This window comes from Penicillium digitatum, chromosome 6, assembly GCF_016767815.1.
Source record: "Penicillium digitatum chromosome 6, complete sequence".
In the NCBI taxonomy this organism is placed as follows: domain Eukaryota; kingdom Fungi; phylum Ascomycota; class Eurotiomycetes; order Eurotiales; family Aspergillaceae; genus Penicillium; species Penicillium digitatum.
In genome coordinates, this window is record NC_089389.1 from 236,510 (window position 1) to 262,335 (window position 25,826).

At 48.6% G+C, this 25,826-nt stretch overlaps 8 protein-coding genes and 1 non-coding gene across 9 annotated transcripts; 5 read left to right on the forward strand and 4 right to left on the reverse strand.

Moving 5' to 3' along the window:
- Window positions 1-1,575, forward strand: Pdw03_5132 (Achaete-scute transcription factor related; the record flags this gene model as incomplete). The annotated part of the gene is made up of 3 exons (XM_066100959.1): window positions 1-205; window positions 260-985; window positions 1,040-1,575. The coding sequence occupies 3 exons, from the start codon at window positions 1-3 to the stop codon at window positions 1,573-1,575; spliced, it is 1,467 nt and encodes a 488-aa protein (XP_065957899.1).
- A 1,103-nt stretch (window positions 1,576-2,678) lies between these two features.
- Window positions 2,679-7,001, forward strand: Pdw03_5133 (uncharacterized protein; the record flags this gene model as incomplete). The annotated part of the gene is made up of 1 exon (XM_014683676.1): window positions 2,679-7,001. One exon carries the CDS (start codon window positions 2,679-2,681, stop codon window positions 6,999-7,001), a length of 4,323 nt encoding a protein of 1,440 aa, XP_014539162.1.
- A 1,030-nt stretch (window positions 7,002-8,031) lies between these two features.
- On the reverse strand, window positions 8,032-8,775 carry Pdw03_5134 (uncharacterized protein; the record flags this gene model as incomplete). Its single annotated transcript, XM_014683675.1, has 1 exon — window positions 8,032-8,775. One exon carries the CDS (start codon window positions 8,773-8,775, stop codon window positions 8,032-8,034), a length of 744 nt encoding a protein of 247 aa, XP_014539161.1.
- A 3,631-nt stretch (window positions 8,776-12,406) lies between these two features.
- Pdw03_5135 (Type I phosphodiesterase / nucleotide pyrophosphatase family protein) lies at window positions 12,407-14,612 on the forward strand (the record flags this gene model as incomplete). Its single annotated transcript, XM_014683674.1, has 3 exons — window positions 12,407-12,841; window positions 12,897-14,163; window positions 14,218-14,612. The coding sequence occupies 3 exons, from the start codon at window positions 12,407-12,409 to the stop codon at window positions 14,610-14,612; spliced, it is 2,097 nt and encodes a 698-aa protein (XP_014539160.1).
- A 1,911-nt stretch (window positions 14,613-16,523) lies between these two features.
- Window positions 16,524-16,609, forward strand: Pdw03_tRNA177. The gene has a single exon. It is a non-coding gene; the product is annotated as a tRNA-Asp (tRNA).
- A 551-nt stretch (window positions 16,610-17,160) lies between these two features.
- On the forward strand, window positions 17,161-18,996 carry Pdw03_5136 (BCS1-like ATPase, putative; the record flags this gene model as incomplete). The annotated part of the gene is made up of 1 exon (XM_014683673.1): window positions 17,161-18,996. The coding sequence occupies one exon, from the start codon at window positions 17,161-17,163 to the stop codon at window positions 18,994-18,996; it is 1,836 nt and encodes a 611-aa protein (XP_014539159.1).
- A 434-nt stretch (window positions 18,997-19,430) lies between these two features.
- Window positions 19,431-20,413, reverse strand: Pdw03_5137 (Endo-arabinase, putative; the record flags this gene model as incomplete). Its single annotated transcript, XM_066100960.1, has 3 exons — window positions 19,431-19,441; window positions 19,501-20,047; window positions 20,159-20,413. The coding sequence occupies 3 exons, from the start codon at window positions 20,411-20,413 to the stop codon at window positions 19,431-19,433; spliced, it is 813 nt and encodes a 270-aa protein (XP_065957900.1).
- A 2,604-nt stretch (window positions 20,414-23,017) lies between these two features.
- On the reverse strand, window positions 23,018-23,874 carry Pdw03_5138 (DSBA oxidoreductase; the record flags this gene model as incomplete). The annotated part of the gene is made up of 4 exons (XM_014683671.1): window positions 23,018-23,221; window positions 23,279-23,562; window positions 23,641-23,740; window positions 23,800-23,874. 4 exons carry the CDS (start codon window positions 23,872-23,874, stop codon window positions 23,018-23,020), a joined length of 663 nt encoding a protein of 220 aa, XP_014539157.1.
- A 953-nt stretch (window positions 23,875-24,827) lies between these two features.
- On the reverse strand, window positions 24,828-25,412 carry Pdw03_5139 (Major facilitator superfamily domain, general substrate transporter; the record flags this gene model as incomplete). Its single annotated transcript, XM_066100961.1, has 2 exons — window positions 24,828-25,174; window positions 25,229-25,412. The coding sequence occupies 2 exons, from the start codon at window positions 25,410-25,412 to the stop codon at window positions 24,828-24,830; spliced, it is 531 nt and encodes a 176-aa protein (XP_065957901.1).
- Between the last annotated feature and the right edge of the window lie 414 nt (window positions 25,413-25,826).

Consider the following 25,826-nt stretch of genomic DNA (forward strand, 5'->3'; position numbering starts at 1 on the left):
ATGGATCCTTCTGTCGCACATCGCCCATGGGAGGCAGTCTCAGGGCCTCAGTCTACTACAGGCTCAACTCAAACCCTTCCATCCATCTCAACCCTCACCGCCAATATGCCTGGTACCGGAGCCCCCGCGGAGAAATCCCCCGGGAACGGCTCCTTGAATACAATCGAACGTGACTCGGGGAATTGGTCAATGCCGCAAAGCACAAGTAGGAGACCCTCACCTAGTATGGAATGGGAGCGGCGCGGTACTGACCATGTAGGATCGTCCACGTACTCCACGGCGACCAATGGCACGGGCAACAATTATCCCTCCCTCAGCTTCATTTCCGCGTCGCAACCCTCCCCGAATCGCGGACACCCGGCTGTCGATCGCTCACCTTACCCCCACGACCAATCCACCACCCCTTCCTCGGCTGGCACTCAACAGCCCTCTCCAAACTTCAGCCAGCCTTTTTCAACTCTCCCCTCCATCAATCAAAACTACGAAGTCCCCTCCCAACGAACAAGTGCGGTAGAGACGACCGAATCCCGACGCAGCAGTGTCGACAGTCGCATGAACCAAGGAATCAGTTCTCTGGCAATCAACCCGGCCTCACCATACCACAGCACCAATGCCTCCCAATCGTCGATCGTCTCAAGTCTACAACGGGAGCGAGGGATTCCGACCGACCTGAACTCTTACCGGGGACCTCGGTACTCAGGAGGCAACCAGCCACTCTCTCCCCTGGGCCCTCGTGCAACCGACCAACAGCGCAGTTTCGCAGCCGGCCGCACTGCTCCGGCCATTTCATCGAATCCCCGGTCGGAAATTTACAATGCTGAAGCACCCACGGCGGGTATGGCATATGCCTTCCCCGACCCGGATATGGCACGCTCAAGCTCCGTCTCCTCGAAGGGAGAGTCCAACCCTCCTTTCTCCCGAAAAGGCAGCATGGCGGAGTCGATGAACAGCATGTACTCGGAACGAATGCCACGAGGACAACATGGTCAGATGACTCTATCCACAATAAGTTGTGCGCGCAAAACTGACCATCTCCCAGACCTACCCCAAAATGTACACCACCACCACTCTCTTCAGCACAAGGCCGTGCGAGAGTTGATCGGCGAAGAGGACGGACCGCCCGGCAGCACACCTTACAGCCGTACACCTGAACTCCGTGTAACCCACAAACTTGCCGAACGCAAACGGCGCAGCGAAATGAAAGACTGCTTTGAAGCACTCCGACTTCGTCTGCCACCGGGCCAAACCAACAAATCCAGCAAATGGGAAACACTCACCCGGGCAATTGATTACATAGGGATGTTGGAGAAAACTGTCACGCAGTCACAGCGCGACCGGGCCGTCATGCAGTCTGAGATGGATGAGATGCGCGCCCAACTCAACCAGCAAGCTAACGCCTCCCGCCCCCAATCCATCTTCGAGCACCACCAAATGAACACCAGCCAGGTCAACGGCCAGGGCTCTGTCTTCGGTGGGTTCGGGAATGGCGTGACTCAGGAGCAGCCACGCACGTTGCCGCCCCTTCTGAATGGCTCTAGTGCAGCTATGCAGGGAATTGAGTATGAGCGGCGGTAAAAGATGTGGAGGTGCGACAAGGAAGTTGAAGTTTGTATGAGATATGATTAGTCACGCAAAACCTATCATCAACGACTTTGTTTTGGACTTTGTTCTCTTGATATCATATATCCCTCTTAAAGATGTGATCCCCATTCGACCTTTTCGACTTGAGGATTGATTTATATTGATTTTTTGTTTGATCTTATGGAGTGGTCTCTGTTTTTTTTTTTTTTTTTCTCTGATATTCTGTTCATACCCGCACTTGCTTTGCTTTTTGTTTTCTGGGCCACTCTACATGGAATACGATAGGGAGGAATATGGAATATTCAATAGCTGGAATAGCTGAAATACAGATATTCATCATGTTTCAATCCAAAAAGCATCTGCTCTAGGATGATGCGGAGTATCACCACACATCTCATGAGATGATAGAGATCAACTAGACCATCTAATACAAAAATGTAACACAAAAACATCTCGTTTCAGAACCTCAGATCCTGATTTTTTAAAAAAAAACTCTTAGTGTGAAGATCTATTTCTGTCCCTCGACTCATTGGCCTCTCGAAGCGCCCGCCCCCGGCTCGGCGCGTAGTGACCGGCCTCAGTCTGACATCTGCATCCAATCCATCGTCTTCATTTCTGCTTCCCCTGGTGATCACTCTGCCAGTCGTCCAATGACAAACCTTGAGGAAGCATCACGGAGCTAGTTGCAGCGGGTTGTCTGGGATCGCTGCAGAAATTTCCCAGCGACGATAATTATTGGCAGGGTTTCTAGCAGCTTGAGCGGTGTCCTGTAGAGTGACCAGCCTGGACTCTGGAATCTGCATTGTGATGATGCAGAAATGCAGAAACAAAGCTTGGGCTTAAATCTCGGAGGATTTCTAATTTCTTTGTCTTTGTGTCTTCCATTTGATTTGCATTTTGACTCAATCGACTCTATTCAGGGCTGTTGTGCATTGATGCCTTTCCCATTGTTTTCCTATATCATATTAATAGACCTCTTTATTACGCTTCCTTGCAATTTCATTCTTTCATGCCTTTCTGATACATGAGATGAAGACATCGAATCCTGTCACTTCTGCAGACCAACATCTCGACACAGTTGAGTCTACCAGACTACCATGCTCGAACGAAAACCTCAAGGCCTACAGGTCCCTTTACCAAATTTCCCACTATCATCGCCGATCAGCGAAGAGATCTCAAGTCCCTCATGCTCCTCAGAGGACCAGGAAGAACGAGACCGACCCTTTACACTTCTAACAAAGGCAGCACGACAAAGGCTCGAGGAGAAACGCTTCGAAGATGGAAATCGCTCGCCCATCTCCCCCCGCGAAACCTCGAGACTAAATTTCCGCATCACCAAGAAACGCAAAAGCGTCGGGAAACCAGTCGGCCTGAACCTCATTACGGATTTCACCTTGGCACCCGCGCCGAGGAAACAGTCAATTCCCGCGAAACCAAACGTGACTGCGCCGTTCGTCGATCTGAACGACCTCATGTTCCTTTCAAAAGTGCGAGAGAAGGAACGCACTGCTCAGAAATCAAATGATACCTTCAAGAAGCGGCTTTCACGGGGTTTTCAACGGTTACCTGAGACGGTACAGGGTCAAAACCAAAACATGGATGAGACTGCAGCCTCGTTTCTTTCTGCTAGAGAGGAAGATCCGTTTCACGATAGACATGAGCATGCCTTATCGCCCTCGGACCACCACATCATGATAGGACTCACTGTGCCTCGCAGCGAGTCAGTGGAAAGATCACAAGAGCTCGACAGCGCAGGCACGCCACTGACACCATCGATTGTTGTCACTCCAGCAAGAGGAGAGGCATTATGGAACGCACACTCAAACCCAAGCATCGAGATGCTACGACCAAGAGCAACATCAAGTATCTACTCGCAGCCAACACCCCGCCTCTGGCAATATGAAACGGGTGTCCCACCCGTGCCAGCCATTCCCGCACAGCATTCAGCTATTGCCAAAGCTCTTGCCCAAGAGACCGGACAAAACACGCTAGACGTAGAACGAAACGCACGCACCCTCTCAACAACCTCAATCTGGGAAGACGACAGTCCACCCCGGACACCAGAGGTAGTCCACCTAGACCCAAAGACCCAGCAACCAGGTCATCTAAGCGTCAACACCCAAACAGACACCTGCAGACCAGAGTCACAAGGCTGGTGGACATATCTTCTCTCTCCTCTGTTAAGCCGGTCCATTAAATCTCCCCTCAGTCCATCCTTCCCACAAGAATCAAACTCTACCCCGTTGAAAACAACAACCACAATCCATCCCCAGCCAAAAGAATGGATACCACGCGAAAAAGAAACATCCTGCTTCTCGCCCGATACACCAGAAACAGCAACACCGATGTGGGAAAAAGGATTCGAGATATCCCGGTCTTTCGAACAAGACCGATACCACCAAGATCAAGGTCCCGAACGCCATCAATCCCCACCACCCGCATACGTCTCCAACGTCTCAAGCAGACAAAACGCCATGTCCTTCATGTTCAGCAATAATCAGATAAGCCAGGGTGAAGCAGCCGAGTATTACCAAGCATGCGCGCACGAGCTCTTCAGTAAGACGCCGTACTTCGAGTGCGTCAATCACGTCTGCTCGATAACTGCCGTCAACCCCGTCGCCGTGCCAGCAGGTGCCACGGACACAGCTGCAGAGGGAGGTCGAGGACTTGCGATTATTGCGATTGAGGAGTCTGGAGTATCTGGTCTTGAAGATACGCGTGAAAATGAAAACCAAAATCCGGTCTCATCGACGGCGTCGACGAAGAATGCGAGGCTGCTAATCGATATTGACTCGCCTCGTCCTGAGACGACGAGATCAATTTCGGCTGGGTATTCTGTTCGTGCCAAGGAGGTGCAGCTTTTATCGCCATCATCGGAGTTCGGTTCTCATACGTGGGATTCGTCTGTTGTCGATGAGGATGAGAAGGAGAAGATTTCAGTATCCGCGCAGTGTGCTAATGGTGATGTTTCCGAATCAAAGTCTCAGCGTCCTGCTTTGCCTCCTGATCCTATTGCTGCGCCGCACGTGGAGGAGGTTGACAGACAGGGTTTGGAACCGCCAGCTCCAGCTCCCGCTCCCGCTTCTACTCCTGCTCCTATCCTTAGGCCTGACCCAACTCCCGCTCCTGCTTCGCAGATAATCACCAATATCTCGCCTCCAATTACTAGTTTCCATTACACTGTGCCTCCGCCGCAACCCCAAATGCAGCCTCTGCAACCGACTGTACAATATGTGCCACCTCCTCAGGCACAGCAAATGGAGCCGATAATGCAACGTCCTCAACTGCAGGAACAGTCGCGAGAAACATCTCCACCAATGGTCCAACCGTACCCTCAAGTAGCAACACCGAGATCGGAATGGCCATGGGGAGTGCGAGAGCAGCCACAAGAGCAACCCCAGGTTCAACGGGGAGCTAACCAAGGGCATGTTTCTGGGTTTGAATGGGCATATGCACCACAAAAACAACCGCAAGGACTTCCTGTTACACAAACATCTCCTCAACATCCACACGTGGCATATGAACAGGCTCCTCCCCAGAAACGACAGCCAACATATAGTCATGTACTTCAGCCTCAACGGACGCTTGTTATCCAGGGACGACAATCTGGGTCTGGATGGCCGTTTGGTCTAACCGCACACCCTCACTCGCATGCACCGCCTGTGCCACCCCTGTCACAAGCCCGGGCCACTAGATTGGAAATTCAATATCAGCAAGAACAATCCCAACTGTCCGTGACTCAGGATAAGCAGCCTGGATCTGAAGAGCCGCAGACAGAACAAGGATTGTCTCAAGAGCCTGACCTGTGGCCTCCTCGAGGGCATTTACAGCCTGCTGAACCTATCTCTCCTAGTTTCCAGCGAGCTGCCGGTGGACCCAATTCAATTCCAATGTCGGACATGCAAGCACCAGCTCCTGCATACACGCAAATTTCTCGAGATCCTGCTCCACCGCTTTGTTATGATACTCAGCCCTATTACGAAAATGAACCTACAGCTGGAGTTACCATTGTCAACCCAAGCGGGACGATAGGACCTCAGGAAACCCGACGCCGCAGACTGGAAAAAGAAGAAGCCACTGGCCGAAGGATTTGCAATCTCTGGCGTGGCCGGGGTCTATTCAGCAAGAAGAGTGGGCGACCAGGGCGCGAGGGTCGTACTCGACGGAGGTGGTTTTTCGTGATTTGCGTTTTTTTTTTCATCATCGTGATCCTAGCCACCATCCTCGCAATCACAGTGACGAGGAGAGGAGACGATACTCCAGTTCAATCGCAATGGCTTAACCTCACAGGTTATCCACCCATGCCTACTGGAATTGCAACACTCGCTGGGATGGAGGCGCAGCTTAAAAAATCAACCTGCATCACTCCTTCTTCAATGTGGAGTTGTGCTTTGCCCAAGGACCAACAGGATACTAATGAGCCTTACAATGCGGACCAGCCCAATTTCCGTGTTTTCATCCGCTTCCGCAATGACACATACGACAGTGGCACCGCCGTTGGCTCGAAGCTACGTATCAGGAGCGATGACATTTTCGATCCAACACCCGCAGCCCCAACAGACGCAGAGCAGAGCTTCCTCGGTCAATACACAGATAACAACACTTCACCCTACGCCGGCGAAGAAACACCCTTCTCCATGTCTCTCCTCTCGCCAGTCTCTCTCTCCTCGGCAAACATCTATCGCCGCTCAGTTACCTCTAACCGCACCACATACCCCAACATCTCATCAATAATCCCGCCGCCAGAAGAAAACGCAGACGGAACACCATCTGCAGCGATGCTCTACCCCCTCCTCTCATCCCAACCAATCCGCCTCTACAACCGCGGCCTCTCAACTGAGCACTACGGTTTCTACAGCTACTTCGACAAATCCATCTTCCTAACCTCCCAAACAATATCCTCACCCGCCGACACAAACGGCGGGACCTCAGAATCCAACGCCAAATACCGATGCACATGGTCCCAAACCCGCCTACTAGTCCAAGTATGGACGCAACCTGACAAAATAAACCGCCAACTCCTCCCGAAATCAAACAACTCAACGAGAAGCACTACAATCCCCTCTTCCGTAACACCAACATCAACAAACTCGCCCATGTCCTCATCCTCCGCAGTAGACTTCTCCCGTCCAGGCTCATTTCCATACCCGGTAACAATAACAGTGGACCGCCACGGCGGTGCCGAGAAAAAGAAAATGGTCTACTGCTACCTGCTCGAAGATGACGGTCATTATAATATCACGGCTGTGCAGTTGCAGCTTGAGGACCGCGCTGTTGGGGGTGACCTTGTAAACCCTGCTGAGGGGCTTTTTAAGGGGCTTGGCGAGACAAAGAATACTACTATTGAAGATGCCGGTGGTGTTGATGGTGGTTCTGGCGGGTGTGGGTGTCGGTGGGTGAATTGGATTTTGAGTGTGTAGAGACAGGGACTGGGGTGATTTGCAGAGACGATGTTTTAGTTTAGGAGGCTGCCGGTTATTCCTTATTCAGTTCTATGGGTCCTGTTGGTGTGCGTTCCATTACATTGTGTGTTCTTCTGGCGTTTGGGTGGCTTTCTGTTTCATTTTCCCTGAAGGCTCATTTAAGAGTTTGTGTACATATTGCACATCTTTAGCAATATACGGAGTACATCTAGTCACTTCAAAATTCAAAACCGATGTCACAGTTCATTTTTCAGATTTCACTCCATCTATCAAACCTACAACTCCATAATCACGAAGAATCTATTGAGATCTCGTAATATAGAAAGCAACAACCATGGATCAGTCCGACAGCCCCACAAAACAAAGCTCAGGTTGCATTAAAGTCAATCTGAAGTTTATCTGAAACCTTAATCTAGCCAATCACCAACCTTGGGTCCTTGAAATCATACAGAGAACCACTATATCAAAGTCAACAGGCGGTAAACGGATAGCAGAAATTCGCCACCCGACCCTGCAGGGACGACTGAATTACATTGATGGGCTTCTAATGACAGAGGTATGACTAGGGTTGCATTAATTGCTGCCAGATCAATCAGGGGTTGGCATGCGAGTTTTTCATCGAATTTAAATTTTTAAAAGTACCTGGAGATACAGCAGGAGGCTGGGATTTGCATTGAGTAGTAGTTAGACAGTATACTCAGGTTGTGAGGGCACTACATGTGCAAATCTCTTGATCTTCACATGTTTATGTTAACAAATTCTCTGCGACATTATCCAAAAACCTTTCTTTGTATTAGAATTAAATTAAAAGTACTCGTTTACCACCAATTAACCCATTGAGAAACTCCGCAACCCCCAAAATTCCAGTCATAAAATCCTCCAACGCCTGTCTAGATATCCCAATACCCCAACCTTCTAGCTGCATCAAGTCCCCGGCATCATCCCGGTCCTAGATTGGATATCAGAACGAATCAAAGAGATCTCCAGCAATCGAACAAAACGCCCACATTAAGTAACGGCGATACATTTATGCAAGCAGCATAACGGCACCGTAAACAATGCTGCCAATAACAGCGCTGAAAACTCCGACCTGGGGTGCGGTGATTTTGGAGCCAGGGCTGGAGGGGCTGTAATCGGTCGAGCTGGGGGAGCCAGAGCCGGAGCCAGATCCAGAGCCAGATCCGGAACCAGAGCCGGGGCCACCACCAACGCCGCCAGCATCACCGGAGCTAGAGACAGAGCCGGAGCTGGAGCCAGATCCAGAACCGGAGCTGGAACCACCACCACCAACACCGCCATAACCACCGGAGCTAGAGCCAGGGCCAGAGTCGGATCCAGAACCGGAGCCAGATCCGGAGCCAGAGCTACCACCAACGCCACCAGCACCAACAGAGGAAGAGGAACCGTTGGTCTTGGTAGGAACGTCGACGGGGATAGTTGCGCTACCGTGGCAGTTTAAGCAGGGGGCGGTGCCAGTACCGATGATAGCACTGCCTGCATCACCGCCGTGGGTACCGTTGTTGTGGGTACCGGTGACGATAGGGTGGCTACCAGTTTGAGTACCGGACCCGTTGTTATGGGAGCCAGTCATGATGGGTTGATTGCCAGTCTGGGCCCCGGTAGGAACGACACCGGTACCACTCGCAACACTAGCATGCTTGCCGATGACCATTCTGCCAAAGACGAGGGGTTCGTGCTGCTGCTTAGCGCCACTGGCCTGGACACCGGCTGCGAGAGCCAGCAAGGCCACAGAGGGGGCGGTAAAGAGCATTTTGATTGGAAAAGAAAAGCGATTGGATTTAAAATTTTAGATGTGGCTTGCTGTCTTAACGAGCGACGAAGCTAGGATTGGGGTTAGTATTTGCTCTTGAGATTGAGGCGCTAGTACTAGCAGATTTTGAAGAGTTTCAGGACTTACCTAGAGTGATAATGCTAATGCGATTGAGATTGAAAGTGAGCAGGAATTTGAGGCGAAGAGGATGCCACTCTTATAGATCTAGCGAGTGGTCCAAATCCGGCCTATAGATTGGTTAAGGTTGATTGGTGATGACATGAACAATTCAAAAACGAAATTTCGAATTCTAATGTGTGCCTCTCAATGATTCCTGTGGCCCTTGATGGAACCCTTGGTTACGTAGGAACGAGATGTGGTGATTTCCGCATCCGGGGTTAATGTCACACTGCTCTGATCTCGACTCCACATGAAAACCTCTGCACGAATGATTTCTCCCGACGCTAACATCGTCATGATCTTCCAAACTGGCAGTTCGTCCGAACGGTGGAGACGCGGCTCGGTTGGACCTGGTCACGTGGAAGTTCCCAATTAGGAAGGTGCAGCTCTTGCAAGCGGACATGCCGAACACTCCACCAACGTGAAATTCCACTGGGATCCACTTCAAAGCTGTCACAATGAATTAAAGTGGGGTATTTTTTTTGGCGGTGACCTGTTTTCAGATAAATATACCGAAGACACGTTGTCTGGAGGGATGGAGTCTTGGGGGACAATGGGTGGAGAGACCCTATAGCTCTCTAGATCCGCAGAGGATCCAGGAAGAGCAGTTCAAAGAGAGTGAATAGCCACCCGTAGCGCTCCGCTTAATGACTGTTGGGTTGCAAAATTCGCTGCTTCTCTAAGTTGTAAGACAGGTGGATCGTACTTTTACATTCAGTAGAGCGCACTTGTTCTCTAGAATCGGCCACGAACAACGTCATATCTGGCATCCAATGAGTCTACATCGACGCAACTCGCCTAGCATCAGAAATTTCAATTTCAATCATCTATCGGCTACAATGTCGCAGCGGCGTTCCCGTCAAGTCCATAATCTCTGATCTTTGTCATTTCCGATCATTCTAAGGAATGTGGGCTGCCACGCACTAGCTGTGGAATGTATGTTCCTGCAGAACCGATGGTACTCCGACAAGCTTTATTCACATGTTTCCGTCAAGCTCAATTCTTTCTGTGGGAAGCGCAAGGCAAGAAAGTTGATTCCAGTTAATAAGTAACGTAGGGAGGAATTTCTAGTGGATGACAGAGACCAAGAATGTCTCAAGGTTGAATTGGGTGCAAGTTGCACCTTCTGTTGCCAGAAAAAAACCCCCTTCAATTTTCAAGACACACGCGCCGACTACACTGCAATAACCTAGGCTGCTTTTCGAGAAGCGAATTCAGAGACAACAGGACAATTTGGAACCCAAAATGACGTGGTTTTGACACGGAACTGCAAAATTGGTCTTGAAGCTTTTTCTGGGAATCATCATAGACCTCCTCGCTGTATAAGTTGTCTGTGCCGTCATGGATTGATACATTCGAGCGTAGGATACTCAATTGCGATTCAAACTACCCTTGAGCATTGGACATGGCTTTGAGTGTGCATGATCATGCAGACTTAACACAAATTGGCAACCAGCAAGCGGAATTTTCCCACCTTGTTTAGGTTTTCGAGATCGTGCTATGTATATCCTTCAATTAAAACAGCATGTTGCGAAAAGGGGCAGATGCTCAGGCTTGTAAGAAAAGATGCTAAATGGTCCCCGTAAAATTATGGCAACCTACTCACACTAGATCTCAATTCTTCAATCCACCATTAACTCCATCTCCAGTCTTCTTTTCAAGCCTCTTTAACCGACGAGAACCAACTCTTGACGCTTAGCGCCCGATGAGTCCAGAAAAATTTGACATTCCGCCCATATGACACCGGAAAGGAAAGCGTAAGCAATGTTCGACACTTGATATAATCTGCTCTAAAACGCAGTGCGGTGTCAACTATGGGCAATCATCACAAATTCTCCTGGCGCTATCTTTTGAAATGCACCGGCTTAGACTCTTGGCCTATAGTCTTGGGTGGTAACATGTCAGAAGTCAAGTGGTTGAATTGGGCGTCACTTTCGGACCTTTCCTAGTTAGGCTGAAAGTGTTGAAAGATCAGTCTTTCGCTTAGTCCTCCGGAGTTCAATGTCAATTCTTGAAGTCTTCCAGATCCTTCTAACACGTCCGCGGACTCAGAGCATGCGCTAAAATTATCAAGATCGCGTGGCAAAGAATTTTATGCCGACATTTCTTGCCGCCTTGCAGGTTAATTCGGGCATAAAGGAATGAAAAGGTTCAGCCCAGGTGATGGTGGGGTGAGGGTTATGCACCAAATTTCCAACTTGTGAATGGAGCGCTCTTGTTTTGAGCCGTGAAAAGCCACGGGCCAAAGTGTCTAAAATATCTTGAGGCTCAAACTAATTAGTGAACATTCGTTAAGAAGATCGGCAGATGAACTTACCCAATCCTTCGTCTCAGTGTCACGTTCAGTGTTGAGTTACCAATATGAATGCAGAGGTTGATCAAAGAGTCTGCGGAGCATTTGCGCGAAGTGGAACGAAGCAGTACAATATATCCAGATCCACCAGTGTATCAAAAGCAACCAAGGAATGTTTAAGGCTTCGGCACAGCTCTTCATTTTGAACGTCACTCGCTGTAATTTTCAAGCGCTTTAGATTACTGAGACGTCCTGTCATGAATTTGAGACTCTCAGACGGAAACATTCCCTGGCTGATCTCGAGAGACTTGACCGGTTGAAATGACCTTGCCAACCACCAATATAGTTTAGATGAAGGTAGTGAACGCCGGATTCCTCAACGTCGTCCGGCGTTTTACCAAGTAGTGTTTCATTCAGATTTCCGCTGCCTAAGAACAAGACTTCAGGTTGAAACAAGAAGCGATGTAATTGAGAAAGTGTTTGGCCTGATTTTGTGGAGGTTGTTGCCCGTTGATATTACATTTGGTACCCCACAAAACTCCGATCAGGGTCAATGGGAGGAAGCAGAGATAGGGCTTTTTCCCGTCCCCTGCGAATAATTGAAGTTCAGGCTCTCGGGGATGCTGAGCAATGCTTATCACGTAGTTGTCACTGAGTTCTTAGGGCCATGAGACTTGTGTATTCGAGCCAACATAGGCTTTCACAAGATTCCATGCGTACCACGTTGAGTCTGTGAACATGCACTAAGCTTGCTTGGTACGCTTTTATTGAAGTGGGAACTTCAGAAGATGCAAGCTGGCATGGTTTTCTATCCCTGGACTGATTTTCCAGGTCCTGGTAAGTAATCAGTCCCTGTTTCTCGAAAAGAGCTCGCGTTGGGATTAGTCTATGTGGACGAAATGCAGTGTAGACCAATTAGAGAATGTCAAGATAAAGTAGTGATCGAGATAGAAAAGAGTTGAAGATGTGTATGATTCCTATTAAGAGCCATCTCATCGTAGTAAGTTGTTTAAAAAAAAAACAAAGGAAAAAAAAAACAGACATGGACTTGATCATAGATTGTTTTGTGGCTTATCGCGAATGATTGCCTGGTCTTGGCAGTTCTCCAATCTCCTTTCTCCACCTCAGCTTGTTTTCCATGTCTTCATCAGACTAGCAATGCGCCGTGCAGATACTAGTAATTCTCTTCTTTCTCCTGCAAACTACGACAACGATGCATCTTCGTTGCGGTCGCCCTCCGACCAGGAATCCGATTCTGACGATGACGCCCTCCTCGATCAGAACCGCAGCACCTTGGAACTCGCAGAACACGACCGGGCAGTCCTAGAAGATGAAGAGGAGCTGGAAAATCTTTTGATCCGTCGTGGCACTGGGCAAGGTTTGCGGAGGATTTTCAGCCCGAACGGTAGCACTGTGAAGATCGGGAGGACGAAAAAGGAGCGGCGACGGCGGAGGGGGTCACGTCGTGAGAGAGTCAGTGAAGACGGTGAGCTGATGTATGAGATGGAGGAGGGGATTGGTGATGATAATGCTTCCCTTTTAAGCGGATCATCGTTAGATTCGGGTAGGAAACCCGAATATGCACATGGGCCGGTAAGACGAAGAGTGGCTGGTTTCTACAACACCTGCTAACACGTCCGCTGCTTAGCCTTCATGGCCTTCATGGCGAAGAACCTTGTTTTTAACTACTCTGGTCGCAATTCTCTTCGTCATCATCCTCCTCGGGGCGTATAGAGCCTCGAGCGGTTTCCGGTACTCACGAGCACACCCTCCACCCTTGCTTTCCAACGGCACAGCTCTCTTTGCGCCAACTACTATCGTTATCTCGCTCGACGGTTTCCGAGCTGACTTTCTTCACCGTGGCCTGACTCCTGCGCTGAAGTCCCTCATCGCTAATGGCGTTTCTCCGCAATACATGAACCCCAGCTTCCCGAGCGTCACCTTCCCAAACCACTTCACACTTATGACTGGACTCTACCCTGAGAGTCACGGGATAGTCGGCAACACATTTTGGGACCCGAAGATAGAAGAGGAATTTTATTACACCCATCCCTTTGTCAGCATGCAACCCAAGTGGTGGATGGCGGAACCGCTCTGGGTGACGGCCGAAAAGCAGCGTGTGAAGACTGCCGTCCATATGTGGCCGGGGTCTGAGGCGCACATTGGTGGCAAAGAGCCGACCATTTTGGACAAATACAACGGGACGGAAGTCTTGCCTCGCAAGGTGGATCGGATCATGGAGTTTTTGGATCTTCCGGGTCTTGAGGACGAATCGCAGATAACACCTGAGCGGCCTCGGTTTATCTTGGCTTACGTTCCCGACGTCGATCGGGACGGGCATAAATTTGGCCCTAATAGCACTGAAATTCGAAAGACGATTTTGGAAGTGGACAGCATGATCGCCGATATTATGACTGGTCTTGAGCGACGCAATCTTACTGAGGTAGTCAACATCGTGGTTGTCTCAGACCATGGCATGGCCACTACCTCTACGGAAAGGCTGATTCAGCTGGACGATCTGGTTGATTATGATCTAATTGAACACATTGACGGGTGGCCATCTGCTGGTCTACGCCCCAAGCGCCCCGAGGACCTGGAGACCCTGCGGAAACAATTGGAGAAGGTGGCTCCGGAATACGAGCATGCTTTTGAATTCTATACAAAGGAGACAATGCCTGAGCGGTATCATTTCGCGAATAACGAACGCATTGCGCCGCTATGGGTCATCCCCAAGTCGGGGTGGGCCATCGTTAACCGCTCGGAGCTCGATGTCAAAGAGGCTTTGAAGACCGGTAAGGATTACTATCCTCGGGGTATTCACGGATATGACCATGAGCACCCATTGATGCGTGCAATTTTTATTGCACGTGGCCCAGCCTTCCCGCACAAGCCAAACAGCCGGGTGGAAGTTTTCCGTAAGTACCTCCTCTAAACCGTTGATCGGGATTTCACCTAAGGAATTTGAATAGAAAACATCGAGGTATATAACCTTGTCTGTGACTCTTTGGGTGTCCATCCCCTTCCAAGTAATGGCACACTACGGCTCCCGCTGAAGCCAATCGGCCTTCACTCGGATGAGAACACACCGGTCTTGGACACGCCTCCCGACCCCCCGGCTCATACTTCAGCAACTGTAGGACCTGCGCAACCAACCACCCCGCAGCCATCGCCTCCACAGTCAAAACCAGTACAGCCAGCACCGAAGCCCACTCCAGCAGCCGTGGCACCACCCGTTATAGAACATCAAAGTGATGACGAAAAGGGTTCTACATGGTGGGGAACCCTTTGGCACAAATTCGACGGCTTGAAGAACTGGGCTAGCGGTGTTGCTGATGCTGTTCAGGGCAAGCATCAGGGTTCTTGAGGCTTCGTAATTTTGCTCCATTTTGTGCATTTGGCTTTGCATTTCAATAGATACCCAGACTCACTTATTTAATGTTTAAATTCTCTTTTCTCTCTCAATTCGCGGTGTTGGCTCAGTTTACATATCACACCCACGATGTGTTGTTGAATCCCGTTGGCTCTAGCCATCTCATCATCGGCAGCTTTTTCATCTTTCCGTGGCGCTAACTTAACCGACTGAGCGGTCTGTGGTTGAACTGTTTTGACACGATCTTGATATTCTATTTATGTGTAGATATCCACCGCACCCAAAGGGAGAAGATCGGGTGTAATGTTGAGAGGAAGAGGTTAGAGACTAAAATAGATGACAGAGATAACACACAGCCTAGGACCTTATAGAGCCAATGCAAATTTCTGAGCTGTTATTCACTTCATCTTCATTTCACCTTCACTTGACCCTTTGATCTCTGTCCCCTCTTCTTTCAAACGCCACTTCTCTGACCTAGGGGCTACTTAATGCCGTCTTTTATCTTCATCTCCACTCGACCTGACATCTATCTTCGGGGTTCTCTTCAATTACACCCACCCCCAATGTGTAACATCCTCCTCCATCAAAAGTCTTATGGGACTTTATAATGCCAACGATGGCAGTCAGGGGTCACAGGGGTTCCTGTGTCGGGACGTTCCTCAAGCCATACTACAAGTCAGAAACACAACTTCCAGAAAGTTCCCATGCCTTGCACCAGCAATATGCTGCACTTGAGCTTCTGTTCGTTAATGGGACGTGCTTCTTTTGGCGGTTGCGGTCTCCATTTGGCGTCCACGGAGTCCTTCTCAGCTGTCTAGGTTTCCTCTTTCTTCCTCTTTTATTCTCTATTCTCTTCCCCTTCTTCTGTCGCCCTCAACTCAACAGAACCGGTTGGTTTTCATGTTGACATTCACTTTACTGAAATTCCTCAACCCACTACGATTTTTCTATGCATGCTCAACTCAATAGACACACTGTTGGAAACATACTAGAAAGGTTATAGGCTAACTGCTCTTTCGAAGAACGCAAGAACCTCGCCACGCACACAATTCATACAAAGTCTCAGCGTGAGACTATCACCGGGTAAAAGAAAACTGACCACCCACCAGACCGACCAGCACGAAGCCTACGCTTGCGGTGCTGTTTCGCCTACCATCCACTGGACCCACAGCCGGGAACTCTCTATGACTCCACGCGGCCCGGGAGTTGGTCGGTCTGATGAACAACTGTGCGCTGTCAGATTAGAACATCGAATACACATGATCTGAACTCTTGCTGTAGTTCCTTGTAAAATCGTGCGCCGTTGTATTAATATGGGTTGTGGCCGATTCCTCTTTCTAACGATAGTGACACTAGATCCAACTAGATTGTAGAATATATCGTGAGTGTGCAGCATCAAACTTTCACTGGTATTCTCAGTCGAATCGATCGAAGTATGAACAGATACGGATATATCCGTGGTAGCCCCGATGGTGCTGTGGGCAGTTTCCACTTCCGCAAGCTTTATCTTAGTGAAGTTTTTCGGACAGTATTTTCAAATTTGCACTACGGCCACCCTTTGTATCTAAGTGCCAAGCAGCTTTTGAGAGTGCATTGCCGTTGAAAGCAATGACAGTGAGGCCGAGGTGCAGAACACAATTTTGATAGTGTTCTGGTTACTATAAACCAGTATCGAATCACTTTTACACTAATGAAGCGAGATACACATAAAAGGAGCTAGAACTACGATCATCATTGCATATCACATGATCGTAGGCATTTGTCCGTTGTTGATGATCTCCAATTTTGGGTTGAGTTGTGGAACACACGGGGTTGTTTTTGACCAAAAACAAAGGTTATGTAAGGTCAAGGACTTAAACCATTCATCAACCAGCCAAGTGGCCGAGCAGTAACTCGACCATCGCATCTTCCTTGGTCTAGTGGTGATGATTTCCGCTTGTCATTAACACCGATAAGCGCGGGAGACCGGGGTTCGATTCCCCGAGGGAGAGATTTCTTTTTTTTTTTGTTTTTTTCTTTGGATCGTTTTTGATCTTCACTATACTCATCACTTGGAGCATTCAATATAGGTAGCTATAGAATTTGTTGAACGAAATACAGCGTACTTTCCCACTAGACCATAACAAAAACCAAGGTTCCCTGTTTATGGCCTAAGGGGGCCAAATTTGAGGTTTGACAGAAGTGACTATATTCGTTCCAATTCTAGACCATGACTTGGGAGGAATGACACTGCAGCGATCTGCAGGACGCAGTCAGACACAGGCAGCCTAACTCACTTCAATTGAGTCCAATCAAACCCGATGACTCCTGTGAGGCCAAGTGTGTTGGATGAAGGTCAGGTGCACGTCAGTCCAGCTCAGCGCGTTCTTGAGTCAGAGCAGGACACGCCAACACATGAGGCTCTTCGGTTAGTTTGCCTGGGGCGGATACAAAGACTAAATCCCTTCCGCTATGATTTTACTGTTCAGGTTCTGACTTCCCCCTTTATCCAACACTCGAAAATCCGATCAAATTCACGTGGGGATCTTGACATCTGTCGATCATGGATGCCAACCAGACCGTCCCCACCACAGCGGGGCCGTTTTCTACAACAGACACGGCCCTGTTGGAGGCACTAATCCCCGGCTATGGCTTCATATCACGTTTGTTGATGTCCTACCTCAACGTTGATGTGAGCGCCTACCTGCAGGTCCTGGTCGGACTGGCCGTCTTTGGCGCAACAGCTCGATACACTTTGTTCATCATCTGGGAACACATCCATGAATTTTTAGTGTCAAGAGCCGAGATTCGTGTGGATGACGAGACTTTTAATTATTTCATGTTCTGGATCTCACGTCAGCCGCACATGAAACGGACAAATCGATTTATCGCAGGCGTCAAAACCAATAGTTACTGGAGCGACAATGAAACCGACGATGAGGATTTTGAAAGGGACGAGGACGATGAGGACGACGAGGAAGAGTTGTTAAACGGTGGCAAAAATGCTTCTTTCGATTCATACTGGGCCAAGGTCACCATTCGGGACAAGTACAAGAAGATGCGGTTTACTCCGTCTGAAGGCTGCCATTACTTCTGGTACAAGAACCGACCGCTCATGCTCGAGCGCCAAGCCCGGGAGGGCGGTAATTGGTACATAATCAATAACGAGCGGATCTTCATATCGTGTCTCGGTCGGAACCCTGCGATTTTGAAAACACTGCTAGCCGAGGCCCAGCAGGCGTATGTCGACCGCGACAGGAACCGCACGGTAATCTACCGCGGGTCTCGATTTGGTGCTGGCCAAACATTCAGTTGGTATCGCTGTATGGCACGGGTACCACGTCCCCTGTCCACCGTTATTCTGGATCAAGAACAAAAGGAAGACTTTCTCGATGATATCAAGGAATACCTACATCCTCGCACGCGGCGCTGGTATACCAACCGTGGAATCCCGTATCGGCGTGGGTACCTTCTGCATGGTCCTCCGGGGACTGGAAAGACGAGTTTATGCTTCGCAGCGGCTGGACTCCTGGGACTGAAACTCTACCTGCTGGATCTGAATTCCACAGCCTTGGATGAAGACAGTCTGTCGTTGCTGTTCTCCGAACTGCCACGCCGATGCATTATCCTACTTGAAGATGTCGACTCAGCAGGTATTACCAATGCTAGGGCTGTCACATCTACATCTGCATCTACTTCCGACACCCTCGTGAATGATGCTACCCCCAAGGAGAGCAGTGCCAAAGTAGATAGTCCAGCTACCAAAGATGATGCCAAGAAAGGCGGAATTACACTTTCAGGACTTCTGAACGTGATTGATGGTGTCGCAGCCAGTGAGGGACGCATCCTCATTATGACCACCAACCACGTGGAGAAGCTCGACCCGGCTCTCACCCGTCCTGGCCGCGTCGATATGAAGATCCGTTTCGGGTACACAAGGGATGCCGATATCAGGGAGCTTTTCACTTCGATCTACGGGGCCATGGACAACGACATTACGCGCGATGAAGCCCCAACAACCCACCATCACAGCCATGCTTCAGTCAAGTCACCGAAAACCACCACTATTGCTAGTGATGTCGCCAAGGCAAAGGGCGAAGTGATCCAAGACTCCGAGGAGCGTAATGGGGACATGAAGGAGGATAATGCAGAAGACCTACAGGGCCTTGTATCCCTCCGATCCCGCATCTCGGAGCTAGCGTCCGAGTTTGCTGCAATTATTCCCAGTGGCGAGTTCACAGCTGCGGAGATCCAGGGATATCTCCTTCATCACAAGGAGGAACCTGAGGTCGCGATTCAGGGTGCAGTGGAGTGGGTTCAAACGGCGCGGGAGAAGAAGCGTGAGAGTGAGGGAGTGGGACAAGTCGAGGCAGAGGGAGAGGGGAAAGAGAACGCCTAGGTGCATACAGGCATGTCTAGAACGATTGGCGATATCATGCACGGAGTCTCACCTCCAAATCATCGAATTCCAGTACATTTATGTCCAAATCAAAGTTTGACGTACCTAGTGTAAATGTGCTTTTCTCGCTTGCTTTTTCATAGGCTATCCTTGTAAACAATTGCTTTGTTTAAAGAGCAGCATGGTGCTATACTTTTAGACAACTCCCATCTTTTTTTTTTAATTTTTGAAATGGCAAAACAGAATATCATTGCTCTCGCATATCACATGCAATCCTATCCTTTAACTAACCCGGGGTATATAATGTCCAAAGAAACCAGACTTCGTAAAAGTCCAACGCGAAGCCAAACTCCAGTAGAGAAGACCAACCAAACTCTCAAGCAATCGATGCCGTCTTCCCATCGATAGCAACATCAGCCACATACATACACCTACTAGTCCTCTCCTGAGTACAGAAACCATGAAACAACATCCGATCCCCACAACCACAAACATTGCCCCCACCAGGCGAAAGAAGCCCTGTATTCTGAGCATTTATCATAGGAACATTGTTCTTAGTATAAGGGCCCGTAATACTCTCCGCCGTAGCGTAGCGCACATCATAAGCCGGGTCGGTAAAGCAATGAGTGGAGTAAAACAAAAAATACACATCACCACGGATGATCAGATTCGGCGCTTCGACAAGCGGACCATCACCATCAGCAGTATTGCGATCGAGAATCTGAATCGCATCTCCGATAGGCGTGATACCGTCGGCGCCAACCTTCTGCAGCAAGATCGGCGTAGAAACAAGCGGCTCGAGACCGTTGTTACAGTCCCCGCCGTGGCCGATGCTGTTACCGTCGACTTTGAAGACGACGTAGCGGGTACCATCTTTGTCTTTGAAGCCTGATGGGTCGATGGACCCGCCCTGATCGAGACGGCATGATAGGGGCGTGTTGCTGGGGACGTAGGGTCCTGTTGGGTTGTCTGCTATGGCTGTGCCGACGCAGTGGTGTCTGAGGTTTGATTTTGCTTCGCCGGAGTAATACATAACGTACTTTCCGTCATCCTGGGAGGTGATTAGTTATTTGTTTTGGGTTTGGGCTTGGGGTAGGGTGGCTTCGGTATTCTATGTGATGGTTTTTTTTTTTCTTCTTCTTCGGAAGCCGAGCAAACTTACCCTCATCACAACATCTGGTGCCCAGTGATCGTTTTCAGTTTCCCATGTTGATAATGTGGGGAGGGCATCGATATCGAGGAGTGTCCATGTTTTGAAATCATCTGAAACGGCCACTTGGACCCGCTTTCCGTTACCGTTGGTGCCGAATGCGTACCATCTGTTGTCGGCTGCTTTCATGAAGCTGGGGTCTGGGAAATTGGTGTTCAGGCCTAGCCAAGGACCCTTTGCTCGTTTTTCAAATAGAGGCGAGCTCATGACGGCGGGGAAAATGGATAGGGTTAATAGAGCCCATGTGGAAGTGGAGTTCATGAAAGAAGACCGCATATTGGACGGATGACCAGGACCAAGAGACCTGAAAGAATTAACTCGGCAATCATGTAGATCTGAATCAATCAGGGCATGGAGGGAAGTCCTTCTTATATGTCGATTTGACCGCCATTGTCTGAAGGTAGGGGAACAGAGCCCGCATTGGAGTTAGGGTAACAAGACAATCAAAGTAAGGCCACATGCTGGGCATTTTATTGGCCCCGAGGGGCAAATTCACTCCGAAGAGAAGAAATGAAAGCAAGCGACAGAAGAAAACAGCCGCAATGCCTGATTCAAGTGGCACCCGGACTCGGCGAAGAACAAATTGGGCCATCCAGTCCTGTACGAGCTTGTTCTGGCACTTCGTATTGATTTCCTTATTTCGTTTTTCTATGAAAGACTTTCTCCTAATGCAGCCCAATCATCTGGCTATGTTATACAGTACATAGCAGTACTGTATGGACCTCGGGAGGGACTTGAAAGGCGTTTTGATGGCATTTAAATGAAAGAAGGGTTAGATCACCGGGGGACTGCCAAAACGAAGGGAAACCAAAGATCCCAAGGGGGAAAAACTTGAGGCTTTAACAGGAACCTTGGAAAGGTGTTTTTCTTTCAAACCCCTGACGAGCGAGGGTACAAAGAGTATCGAAACATTGTTTTGTTTTAGTCTAGAATTCTGATCCCGAAAACGACTGGGTATCCCTTGATAAATGCACGATAATCAACTAAATTCCATGCGTAACCACGTTGCTGAGCTTAGTTGGAGACGGTTAATTGTCCGTATTCTGCACGCAGGATGTGATGGGGTCATCACTGGAGTCAGCCTGAGTTTGGCTGTGTTTTAAAGTCGTGACAAGGCGTAGATATTATCCCGGAGGATCTTCAATGGGTCAGAGCTAATCTTCATGTGGATTTGACTAGGGGTGACCGGGAGTGGAATATGTGGACTGCGAACTAGAATGTCTGAATAAAATTGTTCAGGTCGACCAAGTGTGGAAAGATACTTTAGAAAGGGGGTTTTCGATCATCGATCAAGGCCAAAACGTCAAAGGTCTAGTGATCTGAACTGATTTGAATCTAGGCATTTCAAAACGGAGGAGTAAAAACCCCTAGAAAGGGCATGATACAAGGGCGGAAAAAGCAGACGAAAGTGCGACCCCAAGACAAGAAATTAATCCGGAAAAATGCAGCCCAGATATGATACTGCAAACAGTTTACCCCTAGCGGGCATTTAATGTATGTTTCGCCAAGATGATAGGGCTAGCGAAAAGAGAATCTGCCACTAGGGCCCAGGGGCTAAGTTGGGCCACGCGAGGCGCATGGCTTTCGTGTGCTGGCACTCGTGCTCGTCTGAGGACCAATGACTCTATGGTTGGCCTACATACAAAGAATTCATAGATGTGCTGTGCACACAACCCAAAAAAAGTTGAAACAACTACGGAGTATAGTAAAAAAAGAAGCCACTCATCAAGTCCAACCGCATTGGTAAATTCAAGGCACACAATATCAAAAGCTTGTTCCATTCCATCGTTACCCCGCCATATAGCGGCCCAGTCAGACTACGGGTCCCACCAAGTCGCGCTATATCTGAATCAGCGCATCATGGAATGAAGGCTTGAAATACAAGTCATCTATCTGATGATATAGAAGCGGATGCCGGTACTGGATGCAAGCTGCATCAGATCTCGAACCAGAATAGCTAGATTGCCTGTAATTTGCTTCAATGCTTTTAACCCTATCTATCCATCTTCTGTCCTTCTGGAACCAACAAAACTACTTCGATTCTCTTCTTCTTCTTTTTGTTTTTCTTTTTGCAATCTTTAAGGAAAATGAAACAAAACTACCTTTTCGCAGCCGTCTTGCTGCCATTAGCATCCGCAAACCTCGACATCCCCTAAACTATAGCTATGACCCCAAAGCTATGGATCTCTTACAATTCATCGCCTCTGCCAGCCGCACTAACAGCCCAGAGGTAACGTCCTCCATCGAGCAACTAAACGAAATCCGCAACCGGCCCTCCCTTTTCAGTAGGCGGGTCTATGCTATCCAATAGATCTGGCAATTAAATAAACGTTCGGCACACCTCCAACTGACTCCACATAAGAAACATTCGGGGTATCCGAAACTGTACATTGGAAGAAATGACAGCACCTGGTTGGCAAATCGTGTTATATCCTGCGCTGCCCAAAGTGCATGTACATGCAGAACGATCGTTCCCCAAAGTCCAGTTGGCTAAAAAACTAGCAACGTCAGAAAAATGCAAGATTTTGTTGGAAGACATTAGTACTAACTGAGAGCTAGGAGTAGAAATTAACAAATTCATAAATCGACGTTGCAGTGTTTTCGGAAACACATTATATAATGGCAACGAATGAAACTCTTAGGATTAACGCAAAAAAAAAAAAGGAACTCTGATGTGGCACATCTACATGTATGGCCCTAACACAATTTTACTTTTAATTGCAAATCATACTGTGGCTGATAGGTCGATGTTAAGGTGGTGCACGATGGTCGATAGTGACTCAAACAAGGGTTCAAGCGCGGTTGTAGATGTTAGAGTAAGACACGGAAAGCCTCGTCTAGGCTGGCATCTAGTTGCAGAAAGTCCACAAGACGCCCCAAATGATCAATTCCCCAGAAGCTTTCCTTTGCCCCATCGGCGTTTATGCAATCGAACCAAGGCAAACCGAAGGCGCCGGAGGTGAAGACCTGTTGTGTGTTCTCATCTAAGATGGCGTTTGCCTCTGTACTTTTGATCTGTAGAACAAAATTAGAGACGAGAGAGATCTGACATGCAGACAAGATGAAACGTACCTGATCCAAAATTTGCTTAGTGTTCTCGGCGCCAAGCTCGCTCTCAAAGACAGCAGCGAAACCGGATTGAGTGAGAACGTTCGAGTTTCCCTCTACCCAGAACCCACGATAGAGCTTATCCACGATGGAAACTAGCTTCTCAGGATGTTGTGTAGCCAGAAGGCAAAGAGCGAGCTGAACATCCGAGGTGGATGCGGGAAAGCCTTCTGGGATGGCTTCGGACATGGGAACCTGGAAGCGACGAGCCCAGTAAATACGCTCTCGGTTAATCCATTGGAACTTGTCTATAACAAGAAGTTAGCGGGCTTTAAATACGGGGTAATTCATAATGTTCGAGGAAGAAAGAACAAAGCGAAACCTACTCTTGACTGCAAGAGGAGGCGTGTTTTGACAGAACTGAAACAGTTCTCGCAGGGAGACGGGGACATAGTGAATGTCACATGTCGCAAAGACAGGGGATATCTATTTACCGTCATCAGCTAATTTCCCATCCAAAAAATCTTTTGGAAGATTCGCCTGACTCTCAAAGCATGGAACGCAATGCAGGCGAAGGGACTGCCAAGGTCGAAATAAAGGGTGATTTTAGGAGTAGCCATACTTGGAATAATTCTTTCGATGACAGACTGTTTGAATAAATCTAGATCAGTTCGCTGGGCCGGATCTCTTCATATAGTCAACATCATTTTATGATTATTCATATTCGGGGTCTGATTGAGGTATACTCCGTCAAGCTGTTCCCAACAAACTTTCGGATCTCAAAATTGCCGAATGAATTGAGGTTCGGGTGGATTTCTGGAGCCCGAGATCCTTCAACATTTTCATAGTTGAATGTTATTCTCCTTGTTGGGAAGGAGTGTAGTTTGAATCTCACGAACTAAATCTTGCAGTCAAGAAATACTATTAGAGCACAGAAAGACCACCATTTTATCCATCTCTGAAAGATCTTGGCTGAGCGTAAATCAACCAATAAGCATAACCTTCAGGGTTTACTACTACCACGGATAATAAAGCAGGCAGTGTGCTTAATATACGGTCACTTAGTACTATTCCCCCACGGTTTCAGATCGGCTTAAAGCTCTCCATCTCTTTCCACTCTTGAAAAAGACCCACGGAACAGGCAAAAGTGCCACTGCAATAAACCCAAGCAAGCTAGAGGCCCACCCTGCACCGAGCCTGGTGTACACTATAAAACCTGTTAGCTTGTATTTTTGGATATCACCATGAAAGTAAGGTGCTCTCTTTGGATGGTAAAGAGAGGAAAGGCAGCCGCGAGTCCATAACGTGCCAAACCATGGGCGCTTATGGCACTTGCGATAGTGTTGGATGCCTCAGGCATCACATGTAGGATAGACTGTTGAACGAAATACATCGTACTTTTCCACTAGACCATAACAAAAACCAAGGTTCCTGTTTATGGCCTAGGGAGGCCGTATTTGAGGTTTGACATAGACCAACTAGATAGTCTTCCTTCCACTCTCACCTTCTCTCTCTCCCCGTCCATCCAATTGGATACTGTTTTACCTGCATACATAATATCATTGTATTTGCATCAGATAGTGAGACCATGGTAAGTATCAACGAGGTACTGCGTTGTGCTGACGAAGACACCCAGATTCCCCCATGCGAAAACAACGATTGTAATCACGGGACTCGCCAAGGAGATATCAGCTCTAGCAGTGCATGCAAACCAGAAAAGACCGATCGACAGTTCAACACTACCTATTTGTGCTGGATAGAGGCGATGATCCGGTGGTATTTGCCCGTCTGGGTGCTTTGCGGCTTTCGGGAGGTACAAGAAGGCGTTGCATATTATGACTGTCACGGTTCCCAGCAGAGATCCGACGACGATACTCAAGAAGACAAGGCCGGAGTCCTCAATGTTGAAACAATGAATGCCTTGGAATATCAGTGGAAAGGCTGCGAAGAACGAGAAGAGTGTCGCGAATTTACAAGCAGTATAAAGGCAAATAAAGCCGACGATGGGGTCGGACATGAGCATGTGGATAGGACGGAGGAGGGAGATGGCTACAAATAGGCGTAGCTTCGAAGAGAGGCGTGCTGATGGGGGAAGGTCTAATCCGAGCTCCTTGGCACGACGACGCCTGGTGATAGGGTGAAAGGGCTCTTTGGCCATGGTAACTGTGATACCCTAAGAAAGGTAAATCACAGATCCCAGAAAACGTGGGACAAACCCCAACCCCTAGGGTAAACAGAGTGCCCAGAGACATGATCCCTGCATAAACTGGGTATCGCCCGACAGTTTCAGAAAGAGGTCCTCCGGCGATAGGTCATCATCACCACTTGCAAAACTTTTTGACTTGTCGGCCAGTTGTAAGGATTACTCGGATCATCCTCTCAATTCCATATTTCGCTAGATTTGGCCTCCTCTGCAATGGTGCCAAGTGCATTTTCGAGCGCATCGTCGGTTGATGACTGTAAAACCTCCACGTTACTGTGTATCTTGGCCTTCGCGTCTAGCTGTACCATGTTGAAAATCGATTTGAAATGGAGGCACACTCGGAGAGGTACTCATCGTGACAGCGCTCTC